This window comes from Protomyctophum parallelum (assembly GCF_964188405.1).
Source record: "Protomyctophum parallelum genome assembly, chromosome: 11".
Classification (NCBI taxonomy): Eukaryota; Metazoa; Chordata; class Actinopteri; order Myctophiformes; family Myctophidae; genus Protomyctophum; species Protomyctophum parallelum.
In genome coordinates this window covers 31,675,505-31,693,479 of record NC_139707.1, presented here as the reverse complement: position 1 = coordinate 31,693,479, position 17,975 = coordinate 31,675,505, and the positions used below count along the sequence as shown (strand labels likewise).

Here is a 17,975-nt window from a genome sequence, read left to right as displayed (position 1 = left end):
TGTGAGGCGACAGCACTACCGACTGTGCCCCCATGCCCCCAACTGAGTATTTGTACATCATGTTTTTTCTACTTACTGAGTACTCTCAGTTCCCTGAGATTAGGGAAAGCAACAAAAAAGAAAAAGACAGTGTACGGAGAGCCCCGAGGGACACATTTGTTTTCCACTTCCATTAAGTTATGAGCTTAGCATTTCCCCAAAGTAAATAAACCAGATCAGTAGAGCAGAATATTGTTTCTGCTGACTTCACTGAAAGTGTCCTCTTGAGTGGTGGGGGACTGCATGTGTTCTGGCTGTTCCCTCGGGACTTTGGAGTGTAATTAACGCTAATGTCACTCCTCTTTCATTGTGTGTAAAAGGCACTGCCCCCCCAAAAACACTACTACAATGTGGTGACTGTCTGTCTGCTTGGCCAGTCAGCCATGCTGCAGACAGCACAATCAGTCTATTGGAGCATTGGTTCTGGGTACCCCAAAAGGGATCATTGAGAGGGTTCCAGGGGGTCTCCAGCTATGTGTTAATACATTTCAACCCCCTTATCCGTATTGCATACGTTGGCTAACGATATTCACAAATAGCAGATATAATGTACTCTGCAGCGCTGCAAGCTTGTACATAATGCTATTCTTGAACATTTTTGAAAAATATTGAAAGTCTTAAGCGTTTTAAGAATACATTTGCAATTTTTAACACAAATCATCTATTCTGGGGGTCCCTGGCACAAACCCTTTTCAGATGGGAGTCCTTGGCAGTTGGCACGAAAACGTTTGAGATCCACTGGTATATTGGAGTATGACAGGCTCTGTCCACATTCACAGTTTATGTCCAAGTACCTGGTCATTTAACCACCAGAGTCCAAACCCTGTGAAGTCCATGTTTACTAATATACTGCTAATATATGGGGGTCTTTATGTGTGTAATATGTGGTTTTAGATATTTTAGATTTTAGCAGTCAGCCCGGTGTCTCTGATTTCATGGACACTGGGCTCATTTCCTTCCTGGACTACAATTCCCATAATACTTTGGTGCACTGCTCCTCCTTGTGGATTGGGCGAGGGCTGTTTTAGGCCCAATCCCAATCCGCTCCCTTGCTGGTAAATCAGTGAGGGCTCAGCCCCGCCCAGTTATGCACCCTTTGTCAAATTCTGACTTTGGCAAAGAAATTACCCACAGTTCATAGCGTTACCAGGGGAATGAGGGGGATCCTCCGAACGTCAATCATAAGTATGCAAATTAGTTATGTATCGCGGTTAGAATGACAACAAACAATAGTGCTTTCTCACTGTTCTCAAAGGGAGACGGAATGGAAGGATAGGCTATATATTGAATAACAATAATAATAATAATAAAGGAAACATGATGAGAAATGACTAATGAAAGTAAAAGAATATGGAAATGCAATTTATTATGAATATTATTATATATGAATATTACAACCCTTATCACACAGGAAAGTGTATTTATAAAACTAATAATAAAACGATCAGCTTAAATACTAAAATAGACATGATAGACATGTATAAAAAAGCCAAGCATGTAGGCACTGGCTGTGAAAAAGGACAGTTTTATAAAGTGTCATGAATGGCGGACTCATCTTCAAAGTGCTGTCCCATTTCTTTCACAACAATTTGCAGCCCTTGCAGCCTCTCACCCTCAAGCACTTACAGCTGACGTCACTAAAGTCAATGAGGGTTCAGGGCTCAGGGCTTGAGGGAGGCGATTGGGATTGGGCCTTACAAGTCCAGGAAGTAAGTGAGCCCAGTGTCCATGACAGCTCTAAGGTATATTAATTACATAGTAAAATGTTGAAAATGAGTGGTATTCCCCTTTAAGTGTTTTGATAACGTGGTTATTGTTGGATTTGCATATATTTACGTATTCAGTTTTTGTCTCGTTGAGATAAAGACATGATATCCACACTGTGTGAGCACTAGGATATCCAAAGCGCTCCTCAACTCAGAAGGCATTCTGTACGGGCACAGCCCCTAATGTGAAAGGTCCAGAGACTAGGATGGCTGTTACCGACCCGGTAGATGTTTAGGAGTGAAGGAATAACTGTACCTATTCTGTTTGTATCTCCTGACAGATGCCCATCAAATGGATGGCGTTGGAGTGCATCCACTACAGGAAGTTCACCCACCAGAGTGACGTATGGAGCTATGGTAAGACAACCACATACTTCCTCTTCTCTCTGGGAAATAAACCAGTTGTCACGACGAATAAATATCCCCTGCTTTTTTTGAGGGGCACTAGCCCCTCCAATGCCCAGCTTTGTGTGTCTGTATGTACCCCATAGTGATGATTTGTTTGGCTGAGCACCCCAAGTGAGGACACCAATTGTGATTGGCCGGAATGTAAGGATGATGTTTGATGATAAGAGCGCCCCTCACTTCAGTGTTTTTCAAGAAATAAAGAAGATACAAATAATTCCATATCATTCAACATTCCAAAAGTAGTGAAAATAGGCAGATCTACATTGCACTCTTTTGTGAGTCACTATTATTGAAATGGGTCTTGTATTTTCGTACAGAGACACCATCATTTCTCTTTTGAGTATTGAGCTAAAATGTTTGAAACCCATGGAATGAACTCCACCTTGCAGTCCGGCCGAAGGTGACTGTGTGTTCTCATTACAATAAGATTTTTTTAATTATTAATTCCACTTTGAGACATGAAAGGAAGATGTATAGTCAATGAAGTAAACAGGAACAAAAGGTCATCAGACGATTGAGGGAAGAATTGTTGTTCTTTTGGTGAATATTATCCATTAGCTTCCAGGATCTAAGGGAAACTGTGATACTGTGGTGAACACACAACAAAGCAGAGGCATATTTGTTATTATACCTCCACTGTTTTTGATGATAAAACAGTATAAAATTATATAAGATGGGTGATCTATCCCTTTAATATCAGAGCATCTCGTACCCAAAGCCTCATCAGTGAAATGTAAGCAGTTTCACATGGCTTTTATTATTGCTGTCGTGTTTCAAATAACAATAATAAGGCTCCAAATATACTCAGATATTTCTTTGGGCTATTTTGAGACCCCCTCTGCAACAGTGGCTCTTTACAAAGTCATTAAGAAAATTACTTTCAAAGCTAATGTGTGAGACCGGTCATATCAAAGAGAATAGCACATGTTTGATTAAGAGTATCCGTGTCTAATTTTTACGGATGCCCAGTGGTCTTTTATGACCAGGAGCTATTACCCTCACTGCTAATGATATGCATTTGCACTGCTTGCTCCTCATTAGTTCGTCAATGCTAATCTAATGAAGAAGTGGAGAAACATCAGATACGAAGCGACGACTTTGAAAACCGATGGTCTCCTCTCGTCTTGTTGTCTTCTCCACTGTTCTTCAATATTCATCCTAATTAAAGCTCGAGAAACTCTAATTAGGGCTGCAACAGTGAATCAAACTAATCAATATAATCACTTCTAAAAATATAATCAATAACAATAGTAAAATATTCAATTCACAATTAATCACTATTTTGGGAGAAATGTAATTAAAAGAAACATCTATTTTTCGTTCACTTTGTTCACTGCCAGATTATATACCCAAATTACCACCAAACACCAGGCTTTTTGCTGGCTGCTATTAGATATTGTATATGTGTTTGCTTGTTTTTCCTTTCATATTATCAGTATTGATTTCGTCGACTAATACTATGACGAAAACATTTCGTCAACTACCTTTTTTCACTGATGAGAACTAAATGGAAACTAAATGAAAACGAAGCTATGATGACTAAAACTATAAGACTAAATGTATTGACAATTAAACAAATAAAACCTAGACTAAAATGTTAGGAAGGGACTAGTGGACAAGAGATCCAGTAGGCTTAAGTAAAAGACACAAGTCAATTTACATTACATTACGTTGCATGCTGAAAATAGCAGATCTACAAGCTCACAGCAAGCACACGTTGTGAGGTTGTAGATCTTCTATTTTCAAGTGTAAAATCAGCCATTACGACGGCATCAAAGCCGCAGCCAAAATACATTTTAGTCGACTAAATCGACTGTAGATTTAGTCGGCTAAAATCTAGACTAAAAACTAGACTAAAACTAAAATTGTCTGTCGAAATCAACAGTGCATGATTGTTCTTTATTGTTTCTCCCCTCCCCCTGCCTGCCTCCTAAGGGGTGACCATCTGGGAGTTGATGACCTTCGGGGGGAAGCCGTACGACGGGATCCCCACGCGGGACATCCCAGATCTGCTGGAGAAAGGAGAGCGCCTGCCCCAACCTCCCATCTCCACCATCGACGTCTACATGGTCATGGTCAAATGTAGGTGTTTTGAGCTCTTATTTAAAAAAAAAAATATGAAAAAAATGAAAAATAATTATCCCACAATTTTGCTAAATCTATTGTAATACTGGGCGCTTTGTGATACTGGGTGCTGCCACCCTGGGGGGAACAACGGACTGACCTCATGCTTCCTTCTATGCGTTGTGGCCTTATTTCTGTGGATTTGTGGCATAATAATAGGGTGCATCTTGGAAACTATTACTAGCATAATAAGATTGTGTTGTGCTAAATTAATTGCCATGTTATAATCACTGCACAATAAATTATCCGTTTCCTTATTTTGTTGCATAGCCACTTTGCATTTGTATTTGTAGTTCTGTGCCTCGAGCAGCTATATTTGAAATATAGGGCTTAAGTGGTTCCTTTTGTTTTGTTTTACCTGAAATGACACCTACCGTATGCACTATATGCAGCCTAGTTGCTTATTAGAAGCGACATTAGGCTTTTTCCCCCTGTAAAGCCGCTTATAAATATTGGTAACAGATCAGCTATTTTCCTATAGTAAAAATCTGGCCTGTGTTGCATGTCACATTTTCACTGTCCTAGATAGACAGACCTTTATTGATCCCGTGGGGTTCTGTTCTGAATTAAAATTAAAATTTTTATAAACAAAACAAAAACAAATACAATACTGTAGTAGCAAAGAGCAGCATGCTGGTTACTTAGGCATCTCCATTTCACTGGTTATCCGGGGCTTAGCGTGACCTCAGCTCAGCGCACACTGCGTTGGCCGGCTGCTGCCAGTGCCACCCTGCTGTCGGGCACTGAGGTCACAGGTGGCCCCGTGGCCCCTGGCTGGCGGTGCCAAAGTAGGGGCATGGTGCCAAGGCTGCCCAGGCTGCCCTGGCTCCGTCTACTCATCTCAGAGTGACGGCCATATATATGGCCACCTCTTTCTACCCATCTCAGAGACGGCCATCTCTGTTTACCCACTCTGTTATGATTTACTTAACCACTTCCATCCTCTAGTAAGCTGGACCCGATTTGGCTCTGACTTGGGCCGCTTAATAATGTGATTAAACAGTTACATAATCTAAATTGGCTAAGTAACTAGTTGTAGTGAAGTAAAAACGTAGCGGTAGAATTATAAAGTATCAAGAAATAAAAAGTTATTAGTACTTGCTTACAGTATTTGAGCACTAATGCAGACGTTATATGACAGTCTACCGCCATCTCTGTGTGCTGGCTCTGTTGTTGTGTGTGCCTGGGCATTGTAAGTAAATAAGTAAATTTTATTTATAGAGCATCTTTCAAGGTAAAACAATCATGTTAAAACAAGGGCATGAAACAAACAAAAAACAATAGAAGGCAAAACATTGAAATGCAAATATGTCAAGTAAAAATACATCATAAAATAAAGTGCTGACTTAATAAATACGTTTTTAACAAGTTCTTAAAACTGTCGACAGACTGCATTTTTTAGCTCAAAGGGCAGGGCGTTCCACAAAGTGGGGGCAACCAATGCAAATGCACGGTCCCCCTTAGTTTTGAGTCTAGTTCTCGGAATAGACAGAAGGCCTTTATCAGAGGACCTGCGAGATCTTACACTTTGCACTTGCACTTTCCACCAACATGTGGCCTGACCCGTTAAAAGGATATCACTGCATGGTTTCTTTCTATGTTGGCCTGAAGACACGTCTATCAGGAGACCACAGGGGGATGTCAAAGTAAATCGAATTCCCGTCAAAAGGAGGTGTCGTTCACTTGTTTCCCTCTTCTCCTTTGTACATCGTGTTTAGTATTTTGTTGATGACATGTATTTATATTATTCTCTCTTTGTTTCTTTCTTTCCTGGTACGTGCCAAATGGCTTTCACCATGGAGCGAGAACACATGCCATTACTTTGGCACTGTGGCCAGCGTGCGTGCGTGTGTGCTTGTAAATGTTGGCAGGAGTGAACACTGCTGCATATGGCCACTGATAATGAAACTGTGTTTATCTTTATAGGGGGAAAAATGCACTAATTAAACCAAAGGATATTAAACATTTATAAAGTCTCCAACTGTGTTTATATTAGGATGGTCATAAAAGCAGCAGTGTAGAAGTTCTACTCAAGCTGTTGAATCAGATTAGATGTCAATTTATTGGGTAGGATGAGCCTTAGGGCTGTAAAAGGGCTGCAACTATTGTTTCTTTTCTTAGAGAATATTCTATTGATTACCATTTTGATTAATCAAATAATGGAGAAGCGAGGGGTATTTTACTGTTTTTCAGAGCCTTGTAGGCGTTTAAAAGTAACTAGTGCTAGCTCCTTGGCATAATATTCATACTGTATATAAAACATTTATCTCCCTAGTGTCATGAGAAGCATATATATTTGTTTATAATCCACCCAATATAACCAATTTATACTACAGCTAGAAGTATGTACAATATTTGTACAATATGTCTACTATTTTCATTTACATTTATTATCAGTTTTATTATTCTGTATTCATTTTATAATGAGTGATTCAATTGATTAGTTGAATTAACTACTTGCACTGTATTGAGAACAGCTGATCTCCTCTCCTTCCTCTAGGCTGGATGATCGACGCAGACAGCAGGCCAAAGTTCAAGGAGCTGGCTGCAGAGTTCTGTCGGATGGCACGTGATCCCCAGCGATACCTGGTCATCCAGGTGGGTCTATCCTCATCACCTGCATTAACCTCGATGACCCACTGTTTGAGAAACAGTGGACTACAGTCCCTGATCAAGAACAGTGGTTTGGTTTGGTTCTAGTACTGGTTCCGTTCTGGATTATTGGAGCCTTGGTGCTTTCACATCCTGCGTTTCCACCAGCTTTAAGCAGAACCGAGGGTAGCATAGCTGAATGGTTAGAGCACCCGCGTGGGGAGCAGGAGTCCCCAGTTGCATTTTTTCCCGCTTGCTTTTGCCATGGTTTAATACTAGACCTGTACGTGCCCGCCGGCCACCGGCCTACTTGAGAACGATGCAACTTGGTAACCTAATAATACCCGTTGTCAACTTATCATAGCACCTGTTTTAACTATCTGTCTGTGTCCCTTTTGTGCCCATACTGTATATGGTGATGTCTCTATCTGTCTGTCTGCCTGTGTCTGAAGCAGGGGGGCAGTCAGCCAGATATTTCGTGAAGCCTCATTTGAAATCGGTAGTTCATATAATGGCCTGTTGTGGCGCTGGACTGGACCCAAAAAGCCCCATAGCTCCATAGAGGCCCATGTATTTTGGCCCAACTTCACCTAGACTGTATTACCTTAATAAACATGGTCATGAATACTTTCTTCTTCCAGTCACTAGTTTAAAGTCTCATTTCTAATGTCATAATATTCTTTTTGGAAAATTATGGTCCCATTAATTAAAAAAATGACCATAAAGAAAAAAAAACATCGCGTATGTTCTGAGGGGCGTGTCTACCGTTACAGTCTATGATCGGGATTCCCCTCCCACTCGAGTCAAAATAAAAACCAACGGAGAAGAAGGGGGGAAGTCCCGCCTCGTTGTCTGGGCAGCCAATGGCCAGCTGGTCCAAAACAGAGCCAGCCAATGGCCAGCTGGTACCAAACGGATCTAGAAAGATCGCGACTTACATCAGGAATTACCATATTATTACAGGCTTCATTTTACGTTCATGTTAGACCCGGCGAACGCTTTGTCCATATTTTTTACAGTCTATGGTCTGAAGAGTGCAAACTGACTGTGGAAAGTGGACTGGTTAAGTAATCAATTAGCAGGTGTGGGGTTGCCATGGCAATTATTGGCTGAGGCAGAGGTTGGAAATTGCACAGGTGAGGGGACTTTTGTGGTGTTTCTGGGCAACGGTGTTTCCAAACGACTCGATACCGGGCCACTGGCAGAGCCTGGCCCAGGTGAAAGGAGTTGGCCTCATTAGGCCCACTGGCAGAGCCTGGTCCAGGTCAAAGGAGTTGGCCTCATTAGGCCCACTGGCAGAGCCTGACCAGAGCATTTTGTTAACATTTTGTGGTGGTTCTGGAGAACCGTGGGTCTGACCGACTCAATACCTGGCACTGCACTCCCTGTGGGGGTGTGGAACGCGTGTCGACTGTGAAGTCAGTGGGTCAAACAGTTCTCGAGTTACGTGCATTACAACCGTACACGCACACGTACGCATGCACACAGAGACATGGCGCATTTATAGTAGGATAGCACGTCTGCATCGTCCAACCTGTAGAATAGTGACACGCCCACTTTGGTTCCCAGTTCAGGGCAAGAAAAAATAAATAGGTTACACTTCGGAACCAACTTTTAGGATTCTGAACCAATAGATTGTCAGTGCAAACGCTCTGAATTGGTTCAAAATTATAGGCGGGGAAAAAAGAACGGAACCGTTTCAACCCCCAGATTATTGGAAAGTTCCATTGTTTTGAGCAGTCCTTGTGGTGGTTGTTTTGTCGCCAGGGTGATGACCGCATGAAGCTGCCCAGCCCCAGCGACAGTAAATTCTTCCAGAGCCTGCTGGACGAGGAGGAGCTGGACGACCTTATGGACGCCGACGAGTACCTTGTGCCGCACGGCTTCAACGTGCCACCGCTGGCCTACACTCCACGTACACGCATGGACTCCAACAGGGTACGCGCACGCACCCAGTGCACTCACACGCACACGCACTCATGCATGGACACATTGAAACACATAGAAACTCTACAAACTAATGCCAGGTCAACAAATGAACCTGCCATCTGTCTAAATAATAAGCTATCTACTGTACATTTTAACCTTTGCATACGCCTGCAAGGTCGTCAAGGCTAGGGCATGTGCTACGGGATAAAGTGGAGTCTGAAGAGGTGAGTCTTCAGATTACGCTTCAGATTAGGAGTGAGTCTGCAGGTCTAACTGCAATGGGGAGCCAGAAGGGAAATTGTAACATTTGGCTGTCTTTCCCTATAATAGGTAGCAGTCCCAAAACCGAGGCATGTTTGATTTGTTGTGATGGGTACTCAAGTAACTTAAATTTAGACGTCACATGCATTTCACTTACAGTATGAGATACAATGTATATCCCCTGGCACTACTTGTTGTTCCAACTATTCATAATGCCGGGGCCAGCTCCAAGTTTCGCGTCCGTCAGCTCCGGAGCACATAGTAATTTATTAGTTTTACTTTCCATCTCAGTGGCCTCCATTTGTTGCCCTGAAATTGGTCTCCATTTGTTCAGTAGTAGCAGCAGGAGAACTGCCACAGTGGCTTTAACATGTCTGCAAGCTGGGCCCATTAACACTAGCATGTCTGAGAGGTCATTTTGACCGATGTTCTTTAATGGGGTATGGGTTTTGTATGAAGATAATAAGGGTGTGCCATTGTGCCATTGTGCAGCCTTCACAAACTAGAGCATGTCTGAAATAAATGTCAGAGCTGAAATTGTAAATGTAATATGAAATAAATGCTTAAACATGTAGGTAGGTGTAATGCTAGAGGCCACAGAAGTGAACCTTTCAAGCCTGTTTTCTTAATTCGCTGTTTTCTGCAAGACATTACTCTATAAACCATATCTCCAAAACTGGTGGGTCAAACTGAACAACCAATATGTAAATTTGCCTGATTCCCTGCTTCCACACAGCCTGTTAAACCTGTTAAACCATTGATTTTCATGTCAAGGGAGCACTCCCAAATTGATGACAAGCGGACCCATAGGATTTTGTGCCAGGGAAGGACCCCCATAAGAGATTTGTCAACATTTATCAACATTAAGTCAAAGATAGCAGATCTACAGTACAAGCTCACAACATCACCGTGTCACATCGTGTTTCGCATAGCTGTATATAAAGTTAGGTTAAAGTGTTGAAACTGTTCCTCGTTTTGCTGAGGACTCACTGGAACAAGGACCCTTTGGGGGTCCCCAGTCCCCATGAGTTATTCTAGTTTAACCACTTCAAATGCTCCAATCTTAAAACAATCATTCATGACGACTGATAACTTTAATTATTTTGTACCCCCTCAATGAGATGCAATGATTCCTTCCCTGGCTTCGTTTAATTCATTTCCTGTTTGCTTGGTAGACATTAATAAATGCAAAACAATAACTAAGAGCCCTCTTCCCAGAAATGAAAAATTATTTATTTGCATAATATTTCAAAATTCATCAATTCTTCAAATGTTTTTCCCAGACTTTCCCATTAAGGGTACATTTTGTTGTAATTGGTCTAATTACGCTCAGATGAACACATAAATCATGTAGACATTTGTAATGGAGTCAATTACTGTACACAATGTAATATTTACACATGACTATACTCCTCCACAATTGCATAATAAAGCTGATATACTGTAAGCTTTATTTTTTTCCCCTTTTCTTTTCCTTAACCATTTGAACACCAGCATCCCTATTCTGGGAGGCCCATTCGCCAAAAACTGTTGTGAGACGCAATTTTTGTGAGCTTGTAGATCGCCTATTTTTGGAGGTGATTAAGTGATTTGTAGAGAGAAGAGAAGTACAGTTGCAACTTAGGTCAGTTTTATGAAGTTAGTGGATGGAGTTACAGGGCAGAGGGGAACAGTTTGTATTCTGGAGACTCCTGAATACTTCTGAGATAAGAAGCTATAGGAGACACCATGCCCGTAACGGCTACTTGTTTGACTGACCGTGTCGTCTGACAAAAATGCTCTTCAGCTGAAAGAAAGGATTGTCAAGGCAAGAATGCAGACACTTCTTTTGGTTGAAAATACGTCTCATATACTCAAGGGGCCACTTCACCCCTTTGCAAAAAAAACCTATGTTAATGACGTTTAGAAGATTTAGAACACTTTCCTGAGATTTTTATTTCAGTCAGGACAACTCATGAGTGGATGGAATATATATTTATTGAATATAAAATGAGCAATATATTTATTATGGTTTGACGATGAATTGGATCTGCTTTTTAGGTACTATGATCAAGTGCATCAGTCCCAACCATAGTTAGAGGTAGAAGAGGTAGAAGATCCAAAACGACAGGTGGTAACTGGGGTGGAGGAGGGTGAGCAGCAAAAGTTTAGCAAACAGCAGCGCAGCAGAATCAGTGAGCAGCAGCAAGCAAGCAGGATGAGCAGTGCAAACTTCCAGTTTAAATAGCCAGTATGAAGCTGGAATGAGTGTGTGATTGGATGAGTGAATCATGTGAATGAACGGCCGCCGGCAACTGCACTTTTCCTGATTTGCCTGACTAAACTTGCTTTGCGCATGTCTGTGACAGGCACGACGCTCATATGTGTAAAATGTGGTACTTTTAGATATATTACGATATGAAGGACACTCTGAGAATTGAGACCCACTGGTTTAGCAGAGTGTTTCCTGTGAGCCAACATGCCCAATAGCAGCGTGGCACTTTGTTTGACCAGAATGGATCAGGTCGAGCCTTCATTGGTATCATCAGAGCCTATAATTCCCTCTTTTCCCTCCATCCTGTAGAATCAGTTTAGCTACCAGGACGCTAGCTTCAGCATGGAGGACATGCTAGCCACCCTGCCCAGGGTGGTGTCTGTGTCGGCTGTAGCAGGGGGCTGCCTCCCCACCCAGGACCACCCGGCCACCGCAGGGCAGAGCATGGCACCCAGCCTTGCCCTGCAGGATGACCCTCGCTGTAATGGGACGCTGAGGAAGAAGGCCTCTCCACGGCCAGGTCCCCACGGTGCAGCTGGACAAGGTACTGTAATCCCTAGGGTTTGATTCTTAAAAGAATAAAACTAAATAAAAAACACAGGCGGGTACATTTTCTTTACCACTTACATGTTCTATAGGCTACCGTGTTAAGTGGTCAGATTTTTTCTTTCTTATTTTCTTTATACCTATCAAATTGCACAGGCCGGGAACCCACAGAGGAGCGCGGAGGGGGGGAGCAGTTAGGGGTTAAGTGTCTTGCTAGGGGCGGCGGTGGCTCAGGGGTAGAGTGGCCGGATGGTAACCACAATGTTGCCAGTTCGAACCCAGGCTTCCCCAGAGTTAGTGTCAAAGTGTCTTTGAGCAAGACACTGAACCCCTAATTGCTCCTGATGTGCTGTTTGGTGCCTTGCATGGTTTCCGCCGCCATTGGTGTGTGAATGGGTGAATGTAATGCACAATCTATGTAAAGCGCCTTGGATAAAGGCGCTATATAAATGCACCATTTACCATTTTGCTCAGGGAGTGTGATATAGTGGATTGTGTAGTTTGTAAACCTTCCTCACTTATCGTCTCCTTTTCCTCTCCTCTCCTTTCCTTCCTTCCGCACTCCACTCCCCTTCTTTCTCCATTGTCGGGCTGCAGGGGAGGACAGCAACGGACAGCGCTACAGTGCAGACCCCATCGGCCTTTTGGCGAGAGGAGAGCAGGATCGGGACGGATACATCACCGCTATGAGGGAAAAAGGCAGCACAGGTAGACCAGCGAGCCCCGTGTTTTATGACGATAATGAACAAACCAGACTAGAGTCTAAAAGCCCCGCTAGTGGCCCATAGAGGCTATGTAGTATGTTGCTCCTTTGCACCCAGCAGGAACCAGAGCGGTTTTGAACCCAACCAACCGACATTGCCACCATCAGAGCCCCGTGTTCTCGCTAGCGGGGCTACGAATTTGGTCAATCTGAGCTAAATTTGAATTAGATTATTTTCTGTACATCGTGTTCATCATCTCCATTATGTCTATACGGACCGGATGCTTTCCATGGAGGGAGGCAGTCATATCGAATCAGAAGAGAGTATTTTGCATTTTTTTATTTTCATTGATTTGTTTCATACTGAAACACCGATCAGGTCCAAGTTATTGTCTAAACCCCTGTAGTCCACGAGTTGGACACCAACCATTCTCCTCCTCTCTGACTCATTACATCTCCATTGTCCCGACATCTCCACCCAACTGAGAGAGAGAGACACAAAGGTCACAATCACTTCATTCACCAGACGGAAAGCTGTTACTTATCGTGCTTATCTCTTTCTCTCCTTCCTGCGTGTCTCACCTACCTACCTACCCACCCACCCTCCCAACCCAACCCCACTCCTCACAATCCCACACCCCCACATCCCCCTCCTCAGACTATCTCAACCCTGTGGAGGAGAACCCCTTCGTTACACGTCGCAGGAACGGCGACGCCCACACGGTGACTGACGGCTCGGGCTACCACCATGGCGCCCTCCTTGCGGCCGGTGCCCCCGGAAGCCAGCCTGCCAGGCTGGAGGACGAGTATGTCAACGAGCCGCTGTACCTCAACACCTTCCACAACCCCGGAGAGAAGAATGGACTTGGGTCGGTCGGGGGCGTCGCCATCTTGTCCCCTGGGCCCTCCTCGGGCGCCAAGCCGACCGGGTCCCAGGCGGCCAAGCCGTCCACCCTCTCCTCCTCCGGGTACGTCCTGCCTCCCCCCGGGCACCCGGCGGCCCACCTCGCGTACCCGTCACACACCCTCCACCCGGGCCACTCGGGGGGCCACACCATGCACTCGGGCATCACCGGGGGCACCATCATGCCGGACAAGAAAGGCAAGAAGGCCACGTTTGACAATCCCGAGTACTGGCAGCACAGTCTGCCGCCCAAGGGCTCGGCGTCGGCGCTGCACAACCCCGAGTACCTGCAGGACTGCAGCACGCGCTTCTTCTACCGGCAGAACGGACGCATCCGACCCGCCGTGGCCGAGAACCAGGAGTACCTGTCCGAGTTCGCGCTCAAGCCGGGCAATGTGCTGCCACCCCCTCCCTACAGACAGAGGAATACTGTGGTGTAGCACATACAGGCCATGAATGGATGGAGGGAGGGAGAGAAGGAACGGAGGTGGTGATGAATGGAACATGGGACGTCCTCTCTCAGCGTCATGCTGTATTTTATCAACCCCACACCCACCCTTCCCCCAACAACCAGCACTTGGCACAGCCTTTGTTTTCATATTGTGTCATGACCCGTCCCCCCCCACACACACACATACACGCGCGCACACTGTCTTTTTTTCTTTCTCCACCACACTCTTCCTCTCAATCTGTTTGCCTGGATAACGACAGCAGCCACTGGTCGCTTGACCAATCCAGCCGGTCAAGGTGACCTGACTTCATCTCGTGTAGCAAACTGTCCTGCTGTTATCATCTTCACCAGCCAGCCTCGGATAAATCCTAGCGTATACACACAGCACAAAGGATATGATTAATTAAAACAAAGGTTAAATACATATGAAGTCAAACAAAGACATGAGGATGACTGGGAATAGCATGTCAGGTTATGAATTAAAAGGGACCACATCACTTGTGACTAGTTCAGAACATGTTTTCTTTCCATTTATTTTTTGCAGAGATCTACCGTAAATCAGTTTCATTTTATCTGCATACTTTACAGCTCATTATGCCCCTGAAGCACATTTTCCACCTCGCTAGACGTAACCAGCACAGCAGAGCTGTTGTTGGCACGCGGCGCTATCAAACGCACAGTCGGACGCGTGCACACAAACGGAGCTGTGTCGTGACTTACAGACAGACGAGCTGCAGCCGTGCTGAACGACTGCAGCTGTGCTGTCGTTTGTGGCATGCATTACTGCTCGCTTGTTTGATGTTTACACGCTTCGAGCCTCGCGCCCGCCACAACCTGTAATGGAATGCGTACATTCATCATCACATGGCACATATCATATCCGTAGCGTGTTTCATTTGCAGGCTTCAAAAGTAAAGGCGTGCATGCGACCTTGGCACACCAATAACGACCCACGTTCATTGGCTAATTCAATATAGATATGTATGTATATGCACCCCTTATACACAAACGTGCACACGTACAGCGATAATGCTGCCATGTGAGTTATGTTGTTCGATGAGTGGGTCCATTGACCTTGTGCTGGAAAGTCAGCGCAGCATGGATTAAACACCAGGCTGCACCACACAGGGGAAGGGCCAGACAATGTCAGCAGGAAGGTAAATGTCACCTGTGTTTTTTTATGGAAAGCTGTGACAGCACGCCGGCTGCCCTACCTGGTGGAATGCGCCAAATGGATTATCGGCGCAGCTTGCCTCGGATTTAATTGGTTTGATCAGACGAGGACCCCGATCGACTCTTCTCCATCCCTCCTATTACCCTCTCTCCTCTCTCTACACAAATATATAGTCCGTGTTCCCTGAGCCAGCGCACCCCCCACATAGTTCCAGCCAGATCGCCATCAAATAAGACTTCTAGGACATCAGAATTGCTTTATGAGACAATAAGAGTCGTTCAGACAGACAGGCAGGCAAAGAGATGACTGTCACTCTTGCTATCAGAGCAGGAGACCCGAACACAGACTTTAATGTAGACAGGATTACAATGCTACAAGGAGTGCTGTTGAAATGAGCTGCGTTGTAATTACTTGTTTGGGGGATGTAGTATAAAAACAAATTTTAATGGATGACGATGAATGGTGGTGGTCAGTCAGCACACGGACCAGGCTGTCCTAGTTCTGGATAGATGTAAAAGAAAAATGTTTTTAATCAGGGATCTGTTGATCTGGTCTTACACTGTATCTGACCACAGTACTAACGAGGATGACAAGCAGATTCTCAGCCATGGGAAAAAAAAAAAGAGTTATTGAGGAAAATAAATCCCACATTGGCATGGTGTGTCTGTGAACTCTGGCCAAACTGGAAATAAGCCAATTACGTGCCAAACGTACTGGCATAACGCAATGCCAAACGGACTGGCACAATGACATGCCTACCGGACTGGCATAATGTGCTCTAGTGGACTGCATTGTTTCCGGGGAGTCGTGAAATACAAATAAAAAACATTAAAAGTGACACCAGGTGAGGACAAACCTTTTTTCGTTTATATTTTTTCATGCTCATGTCATGCTATGCCATCACAACCAGTGTGGGACATTGAACCATGCAGGTGGCAGATGAGAAACGCTTTTCTCTGAGTGTCTCACCTCTCCCCCATCTGTCTCTCCTTGGATGGCGGGTGACGGACTGCAGGGGGGAACGAGACTGTGCCAAATATGGGTGACACCACCTTGACTTGTTCACACCACAGAGCACTACGAGATCACCAGACACTTTTTTGTTTTGTTTTTTGTATTGGTGTTTAACGGTGGTAGTGTGAGATGCCTACAATTAAGCACTATGTCCGTGGATAGCTCTGTGCGTGTTCAATACTGGGCATATGGTGGGCATAGTTCTTGTCCAGAGCGTTAGCAAGTTCACTCTAATGCTCTGCCAGGAGCGGTGCTATTCCCATAGACTTCCACTACCATGTGACTTTAGTCAAAATAAACAAAACTATTTTTATAAACAAATGCAGTTTTATAATGTTGAAGGACTATTCTCCTTGGTGGGAAACCAATGTCCATTGGCCAGATCTGTAGAGAACAAAGTTGAGTAAATAAAAGAATTTCCGACTGGCGGACACATTTAAAAAAAGTGGATTTTACACAAAAGGTGGGGTTCTGAAATATTTCCCACCAATAAAGATAGTCTTTCAACATTATAAATCACACCCGTGTGAAGTGAGGGGCTCTTATCATCGTACAACACATACTGTATAACGTAAATTCTCATTGCCATTTGGAATGTAATCTTTGTGTAACCTACTTGTCTAAACTACTCTTAGTACTACTGTCCAGTACCTCACACGGTACTGGACATTTCTGTCTATGGGAATAGCACCTCTCCTGGCAGAGCATTATAGTCAACTCGCTAACGCTCTAAGACAGAGCTAGGGTACGTGAGCCCAGCTGCTAAAGGAGAATGCTGGCATCTGTGGTCCTAATGGTTTTTGAAGGCTATTTCAGGGTGGGTTTGATTATTAGCACTTAAACCAGTTAAACCGTTTAGTGTTCATTTATGTCAAATAGTGGAAAATAGCAGATCTACAAGATCACGTATAGTTCGGCTATTTTCCATGAATGTTTGCCTGTTTTAGGTGAACGTTTGCCTATTACGACATCGCCAAAATAATAGGGTCGCTAGTGTTAATGTGTTTAACGCTCTGGCACAGCCAAATGACTTTACTGTTACTCGCACACAGATTTCCTCACTCGTGTTGACGACAGAACCAGACCCTATCGAGGGGTTTCACTTTATTTTGCGGTGTTTTCGACCAATAAAGGACCACTATAACGACGACAAAGGCAGAGTCACTGTGTGACCGTTGAAGACCAGCTGATGCCCGTTTGAATATCTCGCTGCTGCTGCTGACAACCATTACCCCACGTACAACCACTAGTGTTCCATGTGCCTCCTGTTTAAAAAAAAAGAAAAGCCAGGCAAGGGAAGGGAAGGGAAGGTTTGAACAGGCAGCGCTTGTGATTTAGCGTGGAGACCAAACGCAGATGTTTCCCTGGCGCAGTCTTTATCTCCCCCATCTCAGACTTTATGAGAAAGAATTATCAGCCAATGGAGCCCCAGCTGAGCCACTAGAGTGTTAGTGAATGATGCTACAGTGCAGAGGGACATTATAGGGCGTGTTGAGTGAGACAAACAAAAGTATAATGGCAGGCAGTTCATGGTTATTTAGTAGTGGAAACACTACTTGTAATGTCGGCCATAACCATAACATTTTAGGATGATGAGTGAGGAGGCCTGGGTCGAAGCCTCACGCGCCTTGCCTCCGGTCTGGACATTAAGCATCAGCTCAGGAAGCCTAATGCTCCAACTCAGCGCGATATAACGCACGTACTTCAGGGAGGAGAGCCCGGGTGCAAAATCTCAAATGATCCACAAGCTCAAGTTGCATCGCTTTGTGCTGCGTTTCGGGCCGTGCTTTGAGCGATGTGATGATGTAGT

The 17,975-nt window shown here is 44.3% G+C and overlaps 1 protein-coding gene across 2 annotated transcripts in view; it reads left to right on the top strand.

The window, feature by feature from the left end:
- erbb4b (erb-b2 receptor tyrosine kinase 4b) overlaps positions 1–16,270 on the top strand; it is a 457,442-nt gene extending 441,172 nt beyond the window's left edge. For both annotated transcript variants that reach the window (XM_083776517.1, XM_083776516.1), the window contains 7 exons: positions 2,087–2,162; positions 4,149–4,295; positions 6,838–6,935; positions 8,697–8,867; positions 11,683–11,917; positions 12,517–12,627; positions 13,281–16,270. In XM_083776517.1, the coding sequence (XP_083632643.1) occupies positions 2,087–2,162; positions 4,149–4,295; positions 6,838–6,935; positions 8,697–8,867; positions 11,683–11,917; positions 12,517–12,627; positions 13,281–13,966 (1,524 nt within the window). In that variant the 3' untranslated portion in view covers positions 13,967–16,270. The remainder of the gene's footprint in view (positions 1–2,086; positions 2,163–4,148; positions 4,296–6,837; positions 6,936–8,696; positions 8,868–11,682; positions 11,918–12,516; positions 12,628–13,280) is intronic.
- Positions 16,271–17,975: the final 1,705 nt, after the last annotated feature.